The sequence below is a fragment of the Heterodontus francisci genome, chromosome 40 (genome assembly GCF_036365525.1).
Source record: "Heterodontus francisci isolate sHetFra1 chromosome 40, sHetFra1.hap1, whole genome shotgun sequence".
NCBI lineage: Eukaryota > Metazoa > Chordata > Chondrichthyes > Heterodontiformes > Heterodontidae > Heterodontus > Heterodontus francisci.
In genome coordinates this window covers 15887566-15912377 of record NC_090410.1, presented here as the reverse complement: position 1 = coordinate 15912377, position 24812 = coordinate 15887566, and the positions used below count along the sequence as shown (strand labels likewise).

General features: G+C 46.6%; 1 protein-coding gene across 9 annotated transcripts in view; it reads left to right on the top strand.

Annotated features, from left to right (window-relative positions):
* LOC137353116 (RAS guanyl-releasing protein 1-like) overlaps nt 1–24812 on the top strand; it is a 171196-nt gene that overhangs the window by 96795 nt on the left and 49589 nt on the right. For all 9 annotated transcript variants that reach the window (XR_010969817.1, XR_010969815.1, XR_010969816.1 and 6 more), the window contains 8 exons: nt 4547–4652; nt 9682–9744; nt 10699–10830; nt 12260–12413; nt 13122–13295; nt 16755–16871; nt 20097–20372; nt 23612–23692. Coding sequence is in view for 5 of the 9 variants with exons in the window: in XM_068019124.1 (XP_067875225.1) it covers nt 4547–4652; nt 9682–9744; nt 10699–10830; nt 12260–12413; nt 13122–13295; nt 16755–16871; nt 20097–20372; nt 23612–23692 (1103 nt within the window). In the remaining 4 variants the exon portion in view is untranslated. The remainder of the gene's footprint in view (nt 1–4546; nt 4653–9681; nt 9745–10698; nt 10831–12259; nt 12414–13121; nt 13296–16754; nt 16872–20096; nt 20373–23611; nt 23693–24812) is intronic.

Sequence of the window (24812 nt, the reverse complement as noted above, 5' to 3'; positions counted from 1 at the left end):
TCTATATCAGGTCTATGCAAATTTTCCCCAGTGTCCTGGCCAACCTTTATTCCCTCAACCATCTTCACTAAAAAACAGATTATCTGGTCATTATCACTTTGCTGTTTGTGGGAGCTTGCTGTGTGCAAATTGCCTGCTACATTTCCTACATTGCAACAGTGACTACATTTCAGAAGTACTTCATTGGCCCGTCAAGTGTTTTGTGGCATCCTGAGATTGTGAATGGTGCTATATAAATGCAAGACTTTTTTTTTTAATGAGAGCTGCCTAGAAGATAGATTTACCTCACATAGGCGCTCCCTCTCCCTTTGGACGCACCTCAATTTGGTTCATTTGCAGCCGGGTGAGATTAGGAACTGAAGGACAGCAGGATATATAAACTGCAAGGCCATGTCCTAATCTTTAATAATTATTGAGAAGTTACTTAAAGTCACAGAGTCATAATGGCACAGAAAGAGGTCATTTGGCCCATTGGGTCAATGCCAGCTCTCTGTAGAGCAATCCAGTCAGTCCCATTCCCCCGCTCTTACCCCGTAACCCTGCAACTTTATTGATCCAATTTCCTTTTGAAATCACTGAGTGCTGGTCATCACTGGGATTGAAAAGAGCAGAAGAGAAGAAAAGGGAACAGTGGTGAGGTGATGCAAAGGCTGAATTTAATAATTGAAGAAGGGAACATAGGAACAGGAGGAGACCCATTCAGCCCCTTGAGCCTGTTCTGCCATTGAGTAAGATCATGGCTAATCTGTAATGAGGGTTATAAAGTGTTCCATATTCTTGAGGTCTCAGAGCAAGTTAGAGCAGACGGTGCAATCAATTTTGATTTTAATGCAATAACTATCTCGGGGGGAGAAAGAGTGTGTGGGACATCGTTTTCAGAGCTTAGAAAGAATTAGCAGCTGCCACCCCATTCCAAAAATATACAAATATTTACATTTCTTGTACTGCGGTGCAGGTCCTTTAAGTGCTTTGCCTACCTAGGCAGGAATTGCACACTTGGGCTGGGATTTTATCTGGGTGACAGGGGTCTCAGCCACCAGCTAAAGCACTGGGGTCATGTGGACGGCCTTCCCACCCTGCTGCCAATTGAGGCCAGCAGTCCGGCATGTTCCCGCCTCCAGGCGCTCGTCCTGCAGGCTGGTCATCACTGGCAGAGGCCATCTGCTTGGCAGCAGCAGGTAGCCAATTGGTATGATTAACTTCCCTCTTGTGGGCTGATTAGAGTGCTACTGGGAAGGGGCCCCCAGAGGGACAAGTCCGACAGGTGCCTGGAGGCAGCTTGACGGTGGCTGGCCTAGGGAGGGGACCTCCTGTTCTAACCCTCCCACTGGAACTGCAACCATCAGCGGGCCACAGCTGCAACGGCCAGCTGTCCTGTGGAAGGGTTTCCCCTTCACAGTGGCGGCCTAGCAGCTGTGGCCACCGTTCATTTTTTTTAAGTTGAAACCTCTTCAGAAGGCACCTCAGAATGGAAGTGCCCTCGCGCTCTCCATCGAGCAGAGGCAGCGCCTACCTCTGGCATTGGGGCTGCCATTCTTCCAAGGCTGAAGGTCCTCTGATAGGACCTGCTGCTTCAGGAACCTCCCCCCCACCCCCACCCCCACCCCCCACCTACCACCGACCTTCATCAGGCAACGGACGTGGAGCCGGCCTCTTGATTGGCCACCTCCTGGACGATCGCCCAGACGGGCGCTGACAGTCAGTGTGGGGTCAGGACCTGGAAGTGGTACCCCCCCTCGATTATTTTTCAAAGTGTTCAAGATTCTGCCTCTAGGGGGGAATTCTATGCTCTCCCCGACCGTGACTTTTGAGGCAGGGTGAGCATATAATCAGGAGGGATGGTAGTGGGGGCACACGTGGACGACCTTCCCACCCCGCTGCCAATTGAGGCCCTAAAGTGCATAATTAATGACTAAATAAGGGCCTCATCCCACCACCACCAGTATTAGTCCAGCGGCGGGCGGGCCTGTTGCTGCCAAGCAAAACTGTGCTCCGGGATGGGGAGGCGGGGATGATCCCTTGTTAAAAGGAAATTTGAATTCAGTTTTTCTGGGAACTAAAAAAAGCTAGTCTAATGGTGACCATGGAACCATTGTCGACTGTTGTAAAAACCCATCTGGTTCACTAATGTCCTCCAGATCCACAGCAATGTGGTTGACTCTTAAATGCCCTCTGAAATTGCCTAGCAAGCCACTCAGTTCAAGGGCAATTAGGGATGGGCAATAAATGCGGGCCTAGTCGGTGATGCCCACATCCCACAAATGAATAAAAAAAAAAGCCGCGGCTCACCTTCATCTCCACACCAGGGACACCTGTGAAGGCACTCCCTCTCGGAAAGAGATATCCACAACGTATCGTTATCCATAACAACTACCTCCCAAAGGCATCACCAATGTTTAGTGCCCTTGATTTCATGCATCAGTGGTTCATCTGGTCCTTGAGAGCTCTGCTGCCAAGAAAGTGACCAGCCCACCCCCAGATTATTGCCAATACCCTCTATAGCTGGCTGACAAAGGCCCGAGACACCAATAGCTCTGACCCTTCCCTTGTGTTTTCTCTTCCATGGCAAAACATCCTCTGGAACCTGTGTCCCTGGCCTGGTGTCTCTTCACGACCTCATTTCATTTACCCTTAACTTTGCCCCTCCCACTTTTCTTGTGTCCAGAGTCTCTCTTTCAGGGCATCACTTCCTACTTCCCCAATTTCAATAGCCTCCCATGCCCACTATACCTACATTTCCAGCCCTACAATTTCATTTCAGGAGAGGTTTAGGGAGGGGATTCCACATCCAGGCAGCAAAGGCACAGCTGCCAATGGTGAAGTGATGAAAATTGGGAATAGGCAAGAGGCCAGAATTGGAAGAGCTCAGAGAGCTTGGAGTATATTGTAAGGCTGGAGGAGGTTACAGATATAGGGAGGGGGCGACGGCAATGGAGGGATTTGAATATGAGGAAGACAATTTTACAATTGAGGTGTTGCCGGACTGAGGATCAATGTAGGTCAGCGAGCACAGGGGAACTTCAAAACTTTTGGGCTCCCTGAGTCTCTGGCGGTAAATGTAACTTTGTCTGATAAAATGGGCAATATTGAATTTGCCGCCCATTAAACGTCCCGCCCATTTTAAATTTCTATTGAAGGCGGGGTGTATCGATGGACAGCTAATTTATTACAACCTGTTTTACATTATCGAAATTAAAATGGCCTTCCATCTGTATGTGTGTGTGTGTGTGTATTTAACATGTGTGCACATATGTGTGTGTATTCATGTGTGTCCAAAATGTAATAGGGCAATGAGGAAAGAGCAGGGAGAGTGGGACTAATTGGATAGTTCTTTCAAAGAGTCAGCACAGGCATGATGGGCGGAATGGCCTCCTTCTGTGCTGTATCTTGTATGAATCTATCTGTACGTAAATGACTCCCGAGTGTAACTATTTATCTCTTTTCTCTCCATTTTGCTTCCTCCTTTTTCTTCCCCTTTTCTCTGTCACTTTTTTTTCTCCTTCACACTGCACCCTGCCCCGATCAGAATGCTGCTGTGTATCTACTCCTACAATGCAGAGGCTGCTGTGTGAATCTGAAGCTCTTCCCTAATACAGGGTTATGGAGGAGTTTGATAGGTTAGGCATAGAGATGATGGGCAGGATTTTATCATGTCATTTTGTCTGGGGCGGGGAAGGCCAAGGATAGCCTTCCACCCCAGGCCTTCCTGCCTCCAATTTTACTGAAGACGGAGGGGTCCACCGCCACGGGGAGATACTGCCAGTGAGACATGGCAGCCTCACTGTGGGGTCAGGGGGGGTCGCTCTACAATCCAAGGCCCCCAGAGACCTCCCCATGGGAGCGACCACCCACCCCCCCCCCCCCCGCCCCTCCCCACTATCACCAGCACTCCCACACCCCGTTGCCAGAGTCTGCCTGACTGACCCAGCAACCCTGACCCCACTTACCCCTCTTGGGTCTCCGAATTCTTCCCTTCTGTGATAGGAGGGCAGGAGAGGCTAAATAACAAAAGTGATGCTGGTGCCAGGGCAAAGGGAGATGTAAAGAAAGAAGAGATGGATTTCGTGGAGGTGTAAATGGGAAAAGCAGAAACATCAGCAACAGCTGCCATCTGAGAAACGAGATGGGTCAGAGGTTATGACCTCCAGCATTTTCTGTTTTTGTTTCAGATTTCCAGCATCCGCAGGATTTTAGTTTTGTATTGGACCGTAAGTATAAGGTAGATAGATAGTATAAGAAAGGCCCAATAAACCCAACAGGGAATTCAGGCCAAGAGAGTGGTAAGAATGTGGATCGTGCTACCACAAGGAGTGATGGAGGCGAATAGCATCGATGCCTCTAAAGGGAAACTAGATAAGTTAATGAGGGGCAAAGGAATAGAAGGAAATGCAGGTAGAGTAGGTGAAGAAGGTTGAAAGGAGGTTTGTGTAGGCAGCATAGACCAGTTGGGTCAAATGGCCTGTCTCTGTGCCATGCTGTAGACTCTGTAATTCTGTGGGCTGTTTTGGCAAGTACCCATTTGACCTACTCTTCCTTTTCTCTCCAGATACAGACGGGAGCCTCCGCTGCAGCAGTGAGACAGTGAACATAACACTCATGATGCACAGCTGGATCATCCCATCGGCAGAATTTGCTCACAAGCTCCTCGTACTATATCCTTTCAGCTGAAAGTTCCCGCTGATCACGATAGAGCGCTGGTGACTTGTACTGTGCTATTCTGTGGAAATATTCCATTGCATTCAGAGTTTGACTTTAATAGTGAATAGATACCAAAGAAATTAGCAAGATTAAGTTTCCTTCAAGTGTAGAAGGTTAAAGGGTGATCTGATTGAGGTGTTTAAGATGATTGAACGGGAGGGTCGATAGAGATAAAGGGGGGAATTTTATCCTGGTGGCAGGGGTATCGATGTCTGGAAAAAAACCACGCCGAGATCCCATGTTGCCTCTGCCAAAAAACCCACTGAATCTAGTGCCAATCAGGCGCTTAAGTGGACAGCAGCAGGCCTTCCACAGCATCTAGGACCCCATCGCCGGAAGTCCCGCCCTTGGAGAGCTGCCCACCAATCAGAGGCCAGCAGCTGCTGAGCACCTACTGGAGGTCGAGGAGCGTCACTGGAACCAGGCCTCAGGGAGATCAGGGCAGCAAGGGTCTCTAAGTGTCTTTGAACAATGGACACCCCCCCCCCCCCACCCCACACACATTCCCTGGAGCCAGGAAGCAACCTGCACGGTTTCTCGTGCCGTTCTTCCCGCGCAGCAACAGGGCCGCCCGCTGCACAGCTAATTGCGGCTGTGGCGGGAAGAGGCCCTTATTTGGGGGTTAATTGCCCAATTAAGAGCCTCAGTTGGCAGCGGGCCGTTCAGAGGCCTTCCCGCCCTGGACTAAATTTTGGTGGAGGCGGGATGGTGGCGGGATCCCCCCCTGCCATCATCCCACCTAATTTTATGCTCTCCCCGCCTGCAAACCCACTGCTGGGGAGAGCATAAAATTCCCCCCAAACTGTTTCCATTTGTTGGAGAATCCTGAACAAGCGATGATATCAGGGAGCATTTCTTCACACAAAGGGTAAGGGAAATCAGGAACTCTCTTCCTGCAAAAAGCTGTTGAGGCTGGGGGTCAGTTGAAAATTTTAAAACAGTTTCATAGATTTTTGTTAGTCAAGGGTATTAAGCATTACGGAGCCAAGGCGGAGAAAATGGAGTTAAGATACAAATGAGCCATTATCCAACTGAATAGCAGAACATGCTCGAGGTGCTGAATGGCCTGCTGCGTTTATTTTCAGTTCCCTCGCTGCGTGATGCCACCTGCCTTCTCAGCGAGTCAGAACAGATTGTCCCCTTTACCTTAGAGAAAGGCATTTTTAAAAATCCCCAGTGGTGGTCGCAGCAGCTATGCTGTGAGATTACGGTGCACGGAGAGCTTTGATGTTGTACCTCAGCAGGAAACAGAAACTCTTATCTACCAGTCCCGAGAGCTTGAGGTAATTCTGCGCGTCACCGATTCTCTGAACAGAGCCTTTCAAAGGAGAAGTTTGCAAAATGGGGAACTCTCGGCCGTGAGGATTTCCCCGACCTTTTTACCGTCCACCATGCATTCATCCTCGAAGCGTGGACAGTGCCAGCAAACGCCAATCCCCCTTACAATCCACGGTGAAGGAAGTGCCAGGCAGTTTATCTGGGAGCGGAAACTGGGGGAGAGGTCAGAAGGCAAATCGTGCCAGTGGTAATCTAAAGAGAGCCATTTTTTGGGCAGCTGTGGGCGAGCTCTAATTTGCAAGGGGCTGGTGTATTTGTCGGCTACAAAGTGGTTTATGTTGGGCAGTGGTTTAGGACTGGTAAAGGGTGACTTGGCTGAGACTAGCCAAACTCCATTCACATAGAACTCGGGTTGCCAATCCTGGAGGGATGGTAACCCTACATCAACTTCACGTTGCTGTGCAACCAGTGCTGCCTCTGAGGCCCTGTTCTACAGCTTAATTAATCAATTCTCCCTAAGCGATAAGGAGCTAACATTCATGAAGAAGGTATCAAGTTCTATGGTACAGTGGCCCAAGCTAATGGGACTCTCAGTTTGCTAGTTTTATAGGTCCTGTGTGAAATGAGTATGAGCAAGCTTTGACCCCATATCTGAATGAGAGTGGCCTACAGCTAGCGTTGCCAACCCTCCAGAATTGCCCTGTAGTCTCCAGGAATTAAAGATTAACCTCCAGAAACACCCAGGAGACATATTTGGGGCATTAAAAAAAAAATCATTTTCTTTGAATTCTTGCATTCATTAATTAATAGATGGGAAAAGAGGCTGTTCACCTGAGTGGGGCAGCTGGAGAAGGTGGCCATGTTGTGACATCTGCAGGATCACATGGAACCAGAGTTGAGAGCCTTGCCTACAGCACAGAAGATCAGTCTAAATTGGCAGCATGATTTGACTATCTGACTCAGAGAGGCCACAGGTGTGGGAAATGGAGACTTGTCACATTGGCACAGCTGGAGTTGGGACAGAATGGAAGGAGCTTTTCTCTGCAGCCAGCACTGCTTTACTTGACCTGGAGGGGGGCTGAATTTTCCTGGCCCTGGGGCAGTGGGCTTGGAGGCGAGGGGTGGGAGGGCAGGAAAATAGAGGGGAGCTGTGTCAGTGTGGCTCGCTAATGCATTCTCCCGGCGGGAAGTTTCCCTGGGCAGGTGGGAACGCCAATCAATTGCCTGGACCATGGAAGTGGGCAGGATATTAAATCAATTAGGGACCAAATTAGGTCCAGTTTTGCAACCACACTGGCATTTTGCCACCGGCAGAGCAGCACCCCAACCCACCGCAGGCAGAGGCTGCCATCTCCATGGAGGTGGGCTCCCTGCAGCAGGCTGGGGAGCCATCAGAGCCGGAGGCTCCGTGCCCCAGTGATGGGATGGGGCAGCAGGAAAGGCCCGCACTCACAGCCCAAAGGATCCAGCTGGAGGGGTTCTCCCTCTGTTTCGTTGGGCCTATTGGCTTAAGCCCTAAAACCTTCACCTTTAAATGCATGCCTCCGGGGGTGCCTCCATGTCGAGGCGCCCTCGCAGCCCCCGACCTGCCTCAGATGTGCCCACCTCTCCCAGTGGGACTGCCGCCATCTGATTGGCAGCATTGGGAACCCAAATGAGATGGTGAGAGCCCGGGGTAGGGGGTGGGGGGGAATGCTCAGGGACCATCGCACCATCAGGCGAGCTGCCAGTAAGTGCAGGCTCCTGTCCCCATTCCGAAGCCGGTGAGAAAATCCAGCCCAGGAATTTACTTTGGTTGCATTGAGCTGGGAAAGTGTTCGAGCTTGATGACAACAAAGTTTTCAAGAAAAAAGTACAAAAATTAAATGAAATAAAATGTTATGAAGCTACGTTTGGGTTTTTAAAAAATGCATTTGACAGGTAGAAGGGGCGATTTAGGCCCTTTGAAATGGCCTAGAAAGCCACTCAATTCAAGGGCATTTAGAAATGGGCAACAATGCTGACCTAGCCAGCGATGCTCATATCCCATGAAAGAATTTTTAAAAATATATAGGCAGCTCTATAGTTTTCAATCAGCTAGAAAATAATGAGTTGGAGTATGAGATGGTGTGAAGAGTCTTCACGTAAGCTCAAGGGAGTCTATTTTGACCTTCGGGGGATTGAATGAAGGGGTATGCTGATTGGTGCTGATTGGCCGCTCATTTTGTCAGCCAAGAGACCCCCTCCATTTTGAGGCCTTGCGTAAATTTGGCAATAAAGCTGCAGAACACCAAACAGGCCTCACAATTGGGTCGAGGGGCGGCCGCCAGGCAAGTAAGTGGGGGTCCCAGGCCTGCAGAGGCCGAGATTATTTTTGTGATTCCTCCCCTCCCCCCCCCCCACCCCAGTCCTGCTCTGCCTGGGCCCACAGAAATGATTCAATGCTTACATTTTCCAGGCTTCTTCTTAAATGGCCCATGGGACAGCTCAGAGGGATCTTGACCCAGGTTCCAACCAAAGCCAGCCTACAATTTCAACAAGGGTCCTATTTGCACCACAGGCCCCCAATTTCCATACTAAAAGGGGCCTATCACCTAAAATGTGCTGTCACTTTGGACACCCGTCAATAGGCTGCTTTCAAAATGGACACCGATTGCCATGGTAATGGGGCATTAAGGCTATTAACATCATTAGTGTCAGGTGAAGGAAGTGAAAATTGACTCTGGTGAGGATGGAGGAAGGAGAAGTGCTCTGAAGGGGCAGGGGGAGTGCACTTGGATGAATGAGAGGAAAGTTTAGAGGAGCTCTGAACACCGACTGAATGGGATCAGATAGACAGACCACTTCCTGTTAGCAAATCCAGCCAATGGCAGATGGATCTGATCGCTGTGAAGTAATCCATTGAGGAAGAAGATCAGTTTCCAAACAGGAGGATCCTAAACAAGGGAGGAACAGAGAGATCAGGTCAGAAGGAGGTCAGATACATGGACCTCTAATGGTGAAAGTGCACCTCGAGGAGGTCATAAAAAAAGAAATGGGTGCAAGAGAAAAGGAAGTGATAGCAAATATGTACTGATATTAGGCCACATTTGAAGTTTGCACCCCATTACGGGCAGTATATTAGACCAGTGGAAAGGGGTCAATGAAGGTGCATCAGTTATAGTTATGAGGAAAGGCTCAAAATATGGGGGCTTTTTCACTGGAACTGGAAGGTTAATGGGGAATCTTAATACAGGTTCTCAAAATTCTACAGGGTTTTGAGCGCATCGTTGTGACTGATTAACAAGTTGGTGATGAGAGCACAAATTCAGAATCCTCATGAGGTTAAAGCAGGGAAGCTTTCACACAGAAGTTTATGAGAACATGGAACGCTTTAAGGGGAAGCTAGATAAGTACATAAGGGAGAAAGGAATGGAAGGACATGTTGATGGGGTTCAATGAAGTAAGGTAAGAGTGGGCTCGTGTGCAACATAAACGCTGCATAGAGCAGTTGGGCCAAATGGCCTGTTACTGTACTGTCAAATTCTATGTAGTAGCTCATCTGGCTACTGAGACAGAGATTGGAGCATCACTCAAAATGGGATTGATCAAGCATTTGAAAAGGAAGATATATGAATACACAAAAAGGGTAGGGATTAAAGAAGTCAGCTCCGATGGAAGAGCTAGCAGCAGCACAGGTGCAATGGGCCAAACAGCCTCCTTCAATGTTCCTTGACTTCTGGCCACTTACCAAGATGCCTCTGGGGAAAAGCGCGACCAGCTCCGTGTAAAGATCTGCCACTTTGTGAGGTAACGTGTATAAACCCGCTGTGTGCCAATGAAGTTTGTGAAATAAACAGTTTGTGGGATTTATTGACAGGGTCCTGTCATAGCAGCTTTAGAGTTACAGAGGAATGGAGGGATATCTAAGGTTGCTCATTTTACTGCCTCACAACTCAGCTATCATAAGATTGCTGCCTCCCTTTATTAAGTGTGAGACAACCACTCCAATAGTTTGATTGGTAAGTACATTCCTCAGTGTGCTACTCAGTGATGCAGACCAAGCACATCCCAGGTTGGATCCGAGGTCAGTGCTGTGTTGCTTGATTTTGGACATTGTTTCAGTAAAGACTGCTACAGTGCCCTATGATCAAGGAAGGGAAATACCAGCCTGGTTCCTAGCCAGTAACTTCTTACACATGGCGGGTTGGTGTGGACATTGGGTTGGTCATTGCTGTGATGCCATGCAGGGCAGAATGACATGCTAAAACCCATTGGCATGACTCACACATGATGAGTGGCTACTTGAAGGAGATGCCCGGGGGGGGGGGGTGCTAATGGCCACCATAGAACTTACTGCTGAGTCAGCAGAAGAGTAGTGGGGGAGCGTTGGTGTAAACAGAAACTCTATCTTGCAAGATCCTCCTGGTGCCCTGGCCAACACTCACCCCTCAATCAATGCCAAGAACTGATGATCTGGTCATCATCACATTGCTGTTTGTGGGAGCTTACTGTGTGCAAATTGGTTGCTGCATTGCCTTCATTACAAAGGTGTCTACACTTCAAAAAGTACTTAATCAGCTGTAAAAGTACTTTGGGAAGTCCTGGGGCTGTGGAAAATGCTGCTTAAATGCAAGTTCTTTCTTTCATTAATTGCCAAAGCTCACAGTTGTGATAGATTATGCATGTTACATTTGGAGGGTGGGGGAGGAGAGGAGGGACCTAATGCTGTGCTATTCTCAAAGTAGCTCCATTGTCACGCAGGTACTGGATAACTCGTTATCCGATCGTGTTCACAGTGGACAGCAAACTGGAGGATGTGATGTCACAATTCTGGGAACTGGTGCGAAACGAAGGGGAGGAATCTCACTGTCAGCTCATCGACACCTCAAACATGTGAGAGCAACTTCTCTTTCAAGCTCAGGAGTCATTAATTCCCATCTTCCTCTTCTGGGCAATGGGTAACATTCTTATATTGGAGTTGTGATGGAGTTAGAAGGTTCAAGCCCTCTTCCAGTGACTTGAGCACAAAATCCAGGCTGACACTCCCAGTGTAGTAAGGAGTGAGTGCTTTTTGGATGAGATGTTAAACCAATGCTCCATCTGCCTTTAAAAGATCCCAATGCCATTATTTCAAAGAAGAGCAGGGGGTGTCCTGGCCAATATTTATCCCTCAGCCAACATCACCACAACAGATTATCTGGTCATTATCGGGTTGCTGTTTGTGGAATTGAGGCCGTCCTATCAAACAGTCTTAGGGCAGATACAACATAGGTTAGACACAGAATAAAGCTCCCTCTACACTGTCCCATCAAACAATCCTGGGGCTGGTACAGAAAGGTTAGATACAGTGTAAAGCTCCCGCTGCACTGTCCCATCAGACAGTCCTAAGGTAGATAGTGCAAGAGTTAGATACAGAATAAACTTCCATCTTCACAGTACTATTAAACACAGTACAGCCAGGTACGGCTTGGGTTAGATGCAGAGCAAAGCTCCCTCTACAATCTGCACAGCCCCAGTAATGTGACGCAGCCACAATTGTGAAATGAATACTACCATTCATTTTCTACAGCAGCCATCCCATTGCCTTTCTGAATGGGATTCCTAGTTGGAGTTAGTTGTTGAATTGCATGTGGCTACTAGGCATTGGGTTGATGCTACCTCTAGTCCATTCGACATAGGCAGAGGGGACCTTATTAGTAAGGGCTTGGTTTAAACCCAGATCCTGGAGTTTAATCAGACCCAAAAATATAAACTTTTTTATATAATTTATTTGTGCCCTCTTTAAATCTGAGATAGTTTGTGTTCTCCTTTGAGCACAGAAGGTTAAGGGAAGAGGCATTTTGACTGTGTAAATAAGGAAAAACTATTTCCACTGCAGGCAGGTGGGTAACCAGGGGAGATGGAGTTAAGACAATCGGCAAAAGAGGTGGCAAGGAGATGAGAATTTCTTTTACGCAGCGAGCAGTTATGATCTGGAAGGTGTCGCCTGAAAAGGTGGTGAGAACGGTTTCAATAGTAACTTTCAAAAGAGAATTGGATAAATACTTGAAGGGGAAAAATACATTTCAGGGCTCTAGGGAAAGAGTAGTGGGGGGGGGGGACTAATTGGATAGCTCTTTCAGAGAGCCAGCACAGATACGATGGACTGAATGGACTCCTTCTCTGCTATATCACTTTATCATTCTAGAAGTGCTATGGAAATACCAGTGGTTGTTAGAGAGCCCAGTCAGGACAGCATTGCCCTTGCTGTCTCACCTTAGTATCAATTGCTGCTTCCTAGCTAGAATGTGGTGTAACTCTTTCTCCTCGTACACTTTCTCAGTCACATGCATGAACGGACACGGAAGTACACACAGCATGACACCTCCAACAACAATAAGAAACGGAAAGTCTCGCTGCTGTTCGATCACCTGGAACCCGGGGAACTGGCTGAACATCTCAGCTACCTGGAGTTTAAGTCCTTTTGCCGATTATCGGTGAGCAGTTACCTGATGAAGGATGATAAAGGCCGTTACTCGGTATTTGTAGAGGCTAGCAGTTTGTTATTGATCGGAGTTTCTCAGAACCCACCATTTTTCATACTCTCTGGGAGGTTTTTAGCAGCAAATCCCTTCCTCATGCTAAATGTGGACATTTTATGGGATATGTCACAGCCTGCCACGTTATGCCATGCCAAATTATTTGCTTTAGGCATGTGGCACTGTTGGCACATGCCCAGCACTGCATGGCTTTAGTTGGTAGCACTCTCACCTCTGAGTTAGAAGGTTGTGGGTTTAAGCCTCAGAGAGCTGAGCGCCAAATCTAGGCTGATACACCCATTGCAGTAGGGAGAGAGTGCTGCACGGTTGGAGGTGCTGTCTTCCAGATGAGGTGTTAAACTGATGCCCTGTCTATCGGCTCAGGTGGAAGTAAAAGATCCCACGGCTGCTACTGGACGAGGAGCAGGAAAGGTCTCCCGCTATCCTGGCCAATAATTATCCCTCAACCACATCACGAAAAAGCAGAATATTTGACCATTATCTCGCTGTTGTTAATGGGACCTTGCTGCATGCAAATTGGCTGCTGCATCTCCCAATACAACAGTGACTGCATCCCAAAAGCACTTTATTGGTTGCAAAGTGTTTTGGATTGTCGTGAGGTTGTGAAAGGTGCTATATAAATACAGGTCCTCTCCTATCTTCCAGTACCTAGACTACAGGAGTTACATGGTCAGCGGGTGTGTGAGAGAGAATCCAGCGCTGGAGCGCTCGGTGTCCCTGGTTAATGGAATCTCCCAATGGGTTCAGTTGATGATCCTGAACAGGCCCACGCCAGCACAGAGAGCCGAAGTCTTCACCAAGTTTATACATGTTGCTCAGGTAGGACACAATGAGGAGGTTTCCCCAAGGAAATCAGTCATGACTTATGTGGAAACAAGTTGGTTGCTAGGCAAGATTCCATGTAAGGACAATGGAGCTGGATTAATACTCCCCTATGATCTCATCAAAGCTAATTATTTTTATTACCTGTGGAATAGAAGGCCGATTCAAATCAATTAAAAATTCACGGTATTGAAATCACAGCTGATCACACCATCTCCAACACTACCTCTATCAAACCCTGGCTCTCCCCCAGGCTTCCAGTTGTCTTGCAACTGATAAACTGTTGCAACCCCCAAAATGAATGATCTCCTGGACTGTTTTCAATCACCGTCGGAGGGCGTGGGAGTGGAATTTTCTGGAATATTTTCTTTCCCTTATTGGCCCTGGGTTTTTCTCTTTTTTTGTGTGTATCACATGTAAAATTACATTGAAGCTATAGCACGGAAACAGGCCATTCGGCCCAACTAGTATATGCTGGTGTTTAGGTCCTCCTTCGAGCCTCCCTTTACCCTTCTTCATCTAACCCTATCAGCATATCCTTTTATTCCTTCCTCATGTGTTTATCTAACTTCCCTTTAAATGGATCTATACAATTAGACTCAATTATTTTATGTGTTTGCAAATTGCACTTTCTAATCACTCCTCTGGATAAAGACGTTTTTCCTGAAATCACGATTTGATTTATTAGTGACTATCTTATATTTATGGCCCCTAGTTTTGGTCTGCAAAACAAGTGGAAAAGTTTTGTCGACATCTAACCCTACCAAATCCTTTCATAATCTTAAAGACCTCTATTTAGTCACCTGTAAGCCTTCACTTTTCTAGAGAAAGGAGTCCCAGACTGTTCCATCCTTTCTGATATTTATAACCTCTTAGTTCTGGTATCATCCTTGTAAATCCTTTTTTCAACTTCTATATTCTTTTTGAAATATGGAGGAGAACAAAAATGTGCATAGCTCTGTAAGTGTGGTCGAAACAAGTTTCTAAACAAGTTTAACATAACCTCTCTGGTGTTCAGTTCTACCTATCTAGAAATGAACTCCAGTGCTTTGCACTTGTACCCCATTTAGACTCTTAATTTCCAAGGAGTATATGGCGTCCTTATTCTTCCTACCAAGATGCACCACCTCCCACTTATCTGTATTAAAATCCCTTTGCCAATTACACACCCACTCTACAAGTTTCATGACTACTTGTAATTTGTCACCGTCTTCCTCTTGTATTGACTATCCTGTCGATTTGGTTGTTGTCCACAATTTTGAAATTGTACATCTGATTCCCTAGTTCAGATTGTTTATGTAAATGATGAACAATAGTGGTCCCAGCATGAATCCCTGCAGAACACCATTTCTCACCATTTTGCATTTGATTTATTGGTGACTATCTTATATTTATGACCCTTAGTTTTGGAATCTCTCAGACGTGGAAATATTTTCTCTATGTCGCCCCCATCAAACTCCTTCACAATCTCATTTGCACCTTCTGCAGTGCACTGATATCCTTTTTGTAATATGCAACTTTATGGGGTAAAGTTTAAAATAGTTTAAAACTCTAAAATAGTGTGGGGAGAAATGACAAATGGATGCTTTCCGAATTTGTGCGCTATTGCCTGTTACAGTAATTTGTCACCCATGTTGCTCTTTTGAACTTGTCAAACATGTTTATTTTTGAGGAAGGCCTCCTGGCTATCGTCACCTGGTGATGCGTTCATGAACCCACGTGTTTGGGGGGTTTATACTCTAAAGCATTGCTGATGGACTGAGACCTTTAAATCTCCATTGAACTTCCGGGCTATAGTATAAATGCTCCTTTAGATGGTCTACAGAATACTGAGGCATCGGTCCTATTGGGGACTTTGGGATTACCACCTATTGATTGCAGTTTAAGGGCTGAGTAATGTCAGATGTTCAGAAGGATTTTTCCCACTATTTCTTATGTGTGTTGTCTGTGGCTCAGTTGGCAGCACTTTTGCCTCTAAGTCAAGCTGTGAGTTCAAGTCCCACTCTAGGACTTGAGTACAAAAATACAGGCTGATACTCCAGTGGTGTTGGAGGTGTCATCTTTCAGATGAGACCTTAAACTAAGGCCCCACCTGCTTGCTTGGCTGGAAGTAAAAGATACCACACTATATCAAAGAAGAGCATGGGGAGTTCATCCCCGGTGTCCTGGACAATATTTATCCCTCAATCGACATCTCAAAAACAGATGATTTGGTCATTATCACATTGCTGTTTGTGGGAGCTTGCTGTGCACAATTATGCTGCTATGTCTCCTGCACTACGACAGTGACTATCCTTCAAAAAGTGGTTCATTGGTTTTAAAGCACTTTGAGATGTCCGCTGGTTGTGGAAGGCAAATCTTGCTTTTTCTCTTTTTTTGTTAAGTGGCCCAGGAAACGTTTCACAACATTTTCTCTTCTCAGGGGAGGCTTTAGAAGCATCAACATTGGATAGATTTAGACCCAAATCCCAGAGGTGAAATGTCAGTGGATAATCCACGACTTCAGCCAGATCCGGTAACTTATCTAAAAAAAGCCATGTGAATTTGAATTCTAAGTGTGAAAACAAGGATATTCCTTGTTGAAAGAAATGCTACAGCTTTCAATTGGGTTTTTATCTTTTTTTTCATCTCTTTCAGGAGATTACATGGCTCTGCGTAGGGTGGGGTGTGGAGTATGTATATTGTGATGACTACCTCCATTGCCAGCGCACAGTGGCAGCAATGTGTACCATCTACAAGATGCACTGCAGCAACTCGCCAAGGCTCCTTTTATAGCACCTTCCAAAATGGTTACCTCTACCGCCAAGAAGGACAAGGGCAGCGGCGCATGAGAACACCACCACTGGCAAGCTCCCCTCCAAGTCATGCAGCATCCTAACTTGGAACTATATCGCTATTCCTTCACTGTTGCTGGGTCAAATCCTGCAACTCCCTCCCTAACAGCACTGTGGGTGTATCTACACCATACGGACTGCAGCAGTTCAAGAAGGCAGCTCACCACCACCTTCCAAAGGGCAATTCAGGATGGGCAATAAATGCTAGCCTAGCCAGTGACAGCGACGTCCCTTGACGAATGGAAAAAAAAAATACCTAAGGAGTAACAATTGTGTTAGATAGCCTGGCTGCATCATTGGGCGTTTTCCTGTACAACATTTTTCGTATTTTCCAAAAGAGGAAATGATATAAAACAACTTCCTGGGCACAGCTCTAATTGAGAGGTTTTATCCTTTTTAAAGGGGCAATTTTTTTTTCTATTTGGGAATAGAGGAATGCTATCCATTATTTCTGTCACAATAGTGTCAAGTAAGCCAATGATGTGTTTCAACTCAGTCTATGCTATCATGCTCTGTGATTGCAAACATGTAGATGGTGTCCCTTTCAAGTATGAGTCTCTGACATGACCCCACCTTCCAGGCAGAGTATTTGATGTTCTTCATCACTTCTGTTCCCTCACAGAAGCTTCGGCTGCTCCAGAACTTCAACACACTAATGGCAGTCATCGGAAGTCTTTGTCACAGTGCCATTTCCAGACTCAAGGAAACCAGCTCCTATCTCTCTCAGGATGTCTCAAAGGTCTGTCTCTTTACAGATGTATCTCCAAATCGGGGCTTTGGCTATTTAGCTCCAGGATGCTCCCCCAGCAGCATCTTGGTACCAGCAGGGCATGAGGCAACATTTATTTGGCAAATAAAACAGGAAAATGCTGGAAATAAACAGCAGCTCAGACAGGATCTGTGGAGAGAGGAACAAAGTTCATGATGTTTTTTTCAACAGCGACCTGAAACATTAACTGTTTCTCTCTCCATAGATGCTACCACACCTGCTGAGTATTTTCAGCATTTTCCGTTTTTATTTCAGATTTACAGCATCCACAGTATTTTGCTTTTGTTTTCGGGCTTTTGGGGAATTGTGCATGAGTGCACTCCCGATTCAGTTGTCAACTAGGCTCGTTGGCAAGAATGGGTGGGGTCTGATGGTGGAGAGAGAGGAAAAACTGTGGACCAGAGTATAGATCTGATGAAGGTTCACTCTGCAATTGACTTCTAACCATCTATGACATGACTTTCGAATGCAGCAAATATCTGCTACCGTTAAACATTTAAACCTCTGTCTCCATGTGCGTTACTGTGGATTTGCACGTGTGCAATGGGTGTGTCAATGTAGCACTTGAAATTTGTGAATTTCATGTTGAAATCCTATCAGCAATGGTGCCAGTGTTTATCTGCTGTATACCAGAATGATGAAGAATTGTTGCTCTGCAAAACCAGTTGCCACATGCGATAAAATTACCTGCCCATGTTGACAACACTGAAATGGTGCCCCCTTTAGGATGCATTGATATCATTTTGAAACCCTTCGAGAAGTTTTGCTGTAGTAAAGAGGGTCAGAACCCAGAAGACGCAGATTTAAAATAATTGGCAAAAAAGGTTGAGGAGAGATGAGGAGAAATTCTTTTCACTCAGCGAGTTGTTGTGATCAGGAATGCACTGCCTGTAATGATGTGGAAGCAGATTCAGTAGTAACTTCTAAAAGGGAATCGGATAAATACTTGAGGGAAATGTATGCAGGGATAGGGGGAATGAAAAGGGGAGTGGGACTAATTGGTAGGTCTTTCAGAGAGCTGGCACAGGCCGATGGGCTGAATGGCCTCCTTCTGTGCTGTAAGAGCCCATGATCCGAGAGAGATTTCAGACTGTAATTTACAGCACACAGTATTGTTACACAAACATTTCACAGGTTCAGATCGGAGTCTTTTGCCTACTGTTTTACTGCTCTCATTAATTAGAGATGTTTGATGCAAATGGTGATTTTGCACAGTGGAACTTCCAAGCTTTATTCTTTGCCAAAGTCTTAAGTTGGGAGGCAATGACACTCTTGACTCCTACACCCACTCCCCAGCAAAGAAAAATACATTTGTTTCAGTAAAGAGCAGAATTATTCCATTCCACACGGTCCATATCCCTGTCTGGATGCAGCAGCAGATCAGTGGAGTTTGCCAAAAGTAATCCCCATTATTCAGTCCTGTCACGGTGCAGCCGTGCCATGGTACATGGCTGTATGTTAACACACTGTGCCATGCATTGGCAAAGCTTTGGTTAATAGCCACCCTGCATTGTCGTGATCTCAGCTGAGGGTAGTAGGGAGGTGTGGGTTACTGAAGAAGCCAAACAACAAACCACCGTGCAATTCAGGAGTGCAGGAATTCAGAATTGGTGTAGGGGTGGAGGGAGATCACCTTTGTGACGGACCATAAGCAGGTCCTGAACATGTGTTTGGTCTCAGTGTGCTGGTTGCAGCAACTTTACATGAATCCGCCTGCGCATTCGCCATTCTAGGAAGAGGGTGGGATTGTGACACGGGGGAGACCCATTGATAGGGCTCCAAGCACTGGACAACCCAGAGAGGCGGGCGCTGCTGAGGGAGGTAGGTAAGTGTGAGGGCGCCTCAAAATGGATCCCCCACGCCGCCACAGGAATGATTGTGGCTGTGGCTGCCACCGTTTCAGCCTTGTGGCTCCGTCATTGGGTGATTGGGAGGAGTCTCCGACCCTCCGACCTGCCACTAGGTCGTCTCCATGATTCAGGCCTTAACTGGAGTGATTGGATGCCCGCCTCTGTGGAGTGGGCTGCTGATTCCCATGGCAGCCCTACCCAGGGAAAGCCGGCCAGAGGCGGGACAGTGTTGCAGAGCTGTCCCAATGGAATTTCCCATCAACTTTCCACCCTCACCCCGCCTGCAAACCCATCTTCACACGGCTGGGAAAATTCAGCCCAAAGACTCTGTTTATTTTGATTTTTTATTTCCTAAAGTGGAAATGGGTAGGGGTGGAGATTTGCTTCCCTGATGGCGCAGTGGATAGAGGCACCACTTGGTGAGTTACTGAGCCATACAGCTTAGCAAGATCCCAGGTCTGATCTGTGGCCTAGGTTGAGTCAGCTGATCTCAGTTAGGCCAACAATGAAGACACTATAACTGAACTCAGTGCCATTGGGAAAATCAGCGTGGGTTCCTGCTTGTCACTGCTCTCGAGTGATCCTCTCACTGTAGAGTGGGAAGACAATGCTGGTTGATGCCAGATATGAACCCCTGTGAAACCCATTATCATTAAATAGCCTCATCAAATCACTACAAAGTTACCAGGGCTCCAAGCGTTAGATCATGAGGAGAGATTATAGAAACTGCTTGGAATATAAAAGGTTATCGGATGATTTGATTGAGGTTTTTAGCATTTTGAATGGAAAGGGTAGATAGAAAGAAATGTTTTTGTGGTGGGCAAGTCTAGGACAAGGGGACATAAGCTTAAAATCAGAACCAGGCCATTCAGGAGAGAAGTTAGGAAGCACACGATGGGTGGCAGAAGGGTGGAACTCTCTCCCACAAAAAGTGGTAGAAGCTAGCTCAATTAATAATTCTAAATCTGGGGTCGATAGGTGTTTGCTAGCCAAAGTCAGAAAAGGTCAATGCTAGTGGATGGAGGTAAGATACAAATCAGCCATGATCTCATTGAATGGTAGAACAGGCTCAAGGGGCTGAATGGCCTACTCCTGTTCCTGTGTTCCTAAATAGTATGCAGACCCTCAAGAGGTTCATATAGGTCACCTGTGCAAGACACCAGAAGTCCACTAGCTCCAGTGGACACTTACCACATTGTGTCTCTTCAGGGAAGAGGGAAAACAAATTGGAACAACTGATCATAACGTTATGAATGGATGGGTGATTGTTTTTCCAATGCCAATTCTCAGCTCCATGATGATTAGTCACTTCCTCTGATAACCCTCTCCTTTCTTTCCAATGTAGACATTGAACGAAATGACGGAGCTTCTCTCCTCGTGCAGTAACTATAACAACTATCGCCGTGTCTTCAGTGAATGCACAGGGTTTAAGATCCCCATTCTAGGGGTCCACCTGAAGGACCTTGTCTCCTTGAATGAGGCGCTGCCGGACTATATCGAAGATAAGAAGATAAATCTGAACAAGCTTCAGCAACTTTACAGCCGCATTTCCGAGCTGATTCAAATCCAGGGCAGCACTCCGCCATTCGAAGCCAACAAGGACCTTGTGCATCTCCTGACAGTGAGTCCAGCACTTTAGCCACCTGGATGGGCAAGTTGATGAATAAAGGCTAATCCCAACTAACTCAAAGCAGGGTCTCTGTAATTCTTCCGTTAATTGCCTACCTCTTTGACCAAGGTTTTGGTCACCTGTCCTAACATCTCCTTATGTGACCTGATGTCAAAAATTGTCAGATAGCGCTCTGTCAAGTACCTTGGGATGTTTTACTGTGTAAAAGACACTATATGAATGCAAGTTGTTGGTGCGGGCAAGGGCACACCTGTATCAGGATTCTTCCCTTCAGTCTGATTTTCAGGGTCTCCCATCAGGAGATTTCCAAAGTTGGAAAGTCCAAATGATGCATTTGCTGTGAGCTGGCAAAAGCAAACTTTGGATGAACAGCCCCTCTGGTGCCAACTGCGAATAGAGTGGAGTTGGGTTTGGGTAGGTTAAGGGTTATAAGGCAAACTGGCCTCCTGGATCTGATGCCTCTGCGTTTCCCCTAAGAGCCAAACAAAAAAGATGATAACATTAATCTGAAGGACAAACAGGATAGCTTCACAGGAGACTCAGCCTCAGTTATGATGGATTTACAGCGTCATAACTGAGGTTCAAACCTGCAATAATTACAACCTTGTGGAGAAACTTGGAGGGACGGGCATCACCGTGCACGCTCATGAACATTCTAATAGCCACTTTCGGCTGCTTTTGTGCAAGATCCCAGGTGCAAGTCTCCTCGCCTGCATGGCTTCAGCACAAGAAGACATGTCATATTTACCTTTATGCTATTCATCTTAAATGAGGGAGCAAACACTTCAGGATACAGGTTGCAGTTCCTCTCAGGGTTAGGGATTGGTTTTACATTCAGGCATTCGACAAGTTTGAAAAATGTCCCTAAGCCTATAGGTTAATATGTGGGCCATTATAGACTGGCAGTCTATGTGGATACATATGGTCCCACTAGACTGCTGGTGAATGGACATACACACTGACCACTAGACTTTCAAGCATTAGATTCCCCACTACAACAACAATGTGCATTTAAGTAGCATCTTTAATGTAGTAAAATGTCCCAAGGTGCTTCACAGGACAAATTCTGACACTGAGCCACATGAGCAGGTACTAGGACAGGTGACCTAAAGCTTTGTCAAATAGGTAGGTTTTAAGGAACGTCAAGGAAGGACAGAGAGTCAGAGAGATTTAGGGAGGAAATTCCAGAGCTTAGGGCCTAACCGGCTGAAGGCAAGGCCGCCAATGGTGGAGTGATGTAAATCGGGGATGCGCAGGAGACCAGAATTGGAGGAGCCTAGAGATCTCACAGGACTGCAAGGTTGGAGGAGGTTACAGAGATAGGGAGGGGTGAGGCCATGGAGGGATTTGAAAACAGGGATGAAAATTTTAAAAGTAACACTTTCCTGCCTGTGCTGACACACCAAATGTTAAAAAGAAAATCCAGCTTTCTTGGGCCAACGTAGGAGAATAGTACCTGACCCAAACCTGAGTAATTAGACACAACAAAACCATCTCAGGCTCTTGGATTCTCCTCACTGACCCAGTCTGACTATCTGTTTTTATATCCTTAAGACCAATCACTGCAATAACCATCCTCCTGTCCCTGTGTCTTATGACCAGACTTCCTGGCCACATGGAACAGTCTTGGTAAGGCAAAACACTGTTATAACTGTCCTCTTGCTTATCTCTTTAAGTGTTCCTTAAGAACAGTTACTGACATACAAGCTTATGAAGGTGATGGGCAGGTCAATCCAGCTTGTCTGTCAAGCCTGTCCCACACTCATGATGGCCAAAGCATCATGATTAGACACTTCCTATCTCCCTTCAGCTCTACACAGCACCACTGCACCTCCCTCCACCCCCAGTACACCTCCAGCAATCATGTAATCTCTTGGGAGAGACAGAAAGAAGCAGAGAAAAAATCCAGGGTCAATAAGGGAAAAAAATACTCTGGAAAATTCCTCTCTGACCCGCTCAGGCCATTGAACCCAGTCCAGGAGATCACAGGCACCAAGTGCTATCTATAAAACCAATTGCCTTCAATGCAATGTAATCTCTGCCCATTAGGAACTGCTCCAGCTCCCCCTTCAAGGCAGAGGGTCAGCAGCCGTCCCACAAAGCTCAATGGTGTGGTGTACATTAATGATTTAGATGTGAATATAGGAGGTATGATCAGTAAGTTCGCAGATGACACGAAAATTGGTGGTGTCGTAAATAATGAGGAGAAAAGCCTTCGATTACAGGACGATATAGATGGGCTGGTAAGATGGGCGGAGCAGTGGCAAACGGAGTTTAATCCTGAGAAGTGTGAGGTGAGGACTAACAAGGCAAGGGAATATACAATGGATGGTAGGGCCCTAGGAGGTACAGAAGGTCAGAGGGACCTTGGTGTACTTGTCCATAGATCACTGAAGGCAGCAGCACAGGTAGATAAGGTGGTTAGGAAGGCATATGGGATACTTGCCTTTATTAGCCAAGGCATAGCATATAAGAGCAGGGAGGTTATGATGGAACTGTATAAAACGCTAGTTAGGCCACAGCTGGAGTACTGTGTACAGTTCTGGGCACCACACTATAGGAAGGATGTGATTGCATTGGAGAGGGTGCAGAGGAGATTCACTAGGATGTTGCCTGGGCTGGAGCATTTCAGCTGTTAAGAGAGACTGAAAAGGCTAGGGTTGTTTTCCTTAGAGCAGAGAAGGCTGAGGGGGGACCTGATTGAGGTATACAAAATTATGAGGGGCATTGATAGGTTAGATAGGAAGAAACTTTTTTCCTTAGCGGAGGGGTCAATAACCAGGAGGCATAGATTTAAGGTAAGGTGCAGGAGGTTTAGAGGGGATTTGAGGAAAAAATCTTTCACCCAGAGGGTGGTTGGAATCTGGAATGCACTGCCTGAAGAGGTGGTAGAGGCAGGAACCCTCCCAACATTTAAGAAGTATTTAGATGAGCACTTGAAATGCCATAGCATACAAGGCTATGGGGCAAGTGCTGGAAAATGGGATTAGAATAGTTAGGTGCTTGATGGCCGGCACAGACATGATGGGCCAAAGGGGCTGTTTCTGTGTTGTATAACTCTATGACTCTTCGGGAAAAGAAGAATCTCCCAACATCCAGTCTATTCCTACTCTTGACCATCTTTATCTCCATATGGCTCAATGACTTTAAGGTCAAACACTGCTCTAATTGTCTTGTTATCTGTGCAGTTACCCAGTCATTGCTGTAATTGTCTTCTCTATTTCTCTTAGTTATCGCTTGACCTATACTACACTGAAGATGAAATCTATGAGCTGTCCTATGCAAAGGAACCAAAGACTCACCGAACAGTGGTAAGAAAATGCAATCCAGCTCGGCACAGAGGTCACAGGAAGACTTTATGCCTATAAATACTGCAAGGATTGTCCCGATCTACTCCCAGAACTTGGGCAGAGGGTCTCTGGAATGCATCTCCCCCCACCCACTCCCTCACCCTCCCGGGAGAAGTGACCACTTACGTTATATCTCCAGCGGGTTTCGCTGCCATCTCAGAAGATCGGAAGAACCACAGAGAAATTGCAGTATACAAGCTGTGATGGGATTTTATATTAATCTATTTGGAGGCCAGTGCCTGATATATGGGGGAGTATGCTAAACTAGTGGGCAGGACAGATGTACTAATACATGGGAAGTGAATGAATGACAACAACACAAGGCAGTGGAGAATATCACATGTCCCAAAAGTGGCTCAAGCTGTGGCATGCAATCCCAGCTTCATCTATCCTCACCTTCCTTTTCCCTGCTCCATAATTTATCTTCGCAAAATATTCCATGAAATCTAATTACATTTCTTTATTAGAAATCTGATTAGTTTAATTTTTTTAACTTGAGAATCTTGGGGGTGAATTTTTAGGCCCCAATGGGGGCGGACACAGAGGCAAGTGGACGTGCAATTTCACACTGCCAACTGGCATGCCGGTTCCTTGACTCCATCTTGTCCCCTGGGCCGATTTCCTGGAGGCGGGCTTGGTTGCCGTATGTGGTAGGGCTATCCCGCCACAATTGGCAGGTAGCCAGTTGACGTTGTTAATGCGATCCTTAACATCCATTAATTGGCAAATCCTCAAGGGCAATTTGGGATGGGCAATAAATGCTGGCCTTGCCTTCGGCGCCCACATCCCAAGAGTGAATAAAAAAAAATTCAGGGAAAATCACAGTGAGTGACAGTTTCCCACAGAGGACTGGATTTTATGGCCCCCTTGAGTCGGGGTCAGGGGCGAGGGGGCGGCGGAGGGCCCATTGCCTTCCCGTCACCAAGTGAATTTGTTGGGGTGGGATAGAGTGATGGTACCCTTTCTGCCCAGAGGCTAATTGAGGCCCTGAAGTGGCCTATTAATGGCCACTTGTAGGCCTCTTCCCCCCCGCCACTGGGATTTAACCAGCGATGCAGGGTGCCTCCGATATGTGGGGAGG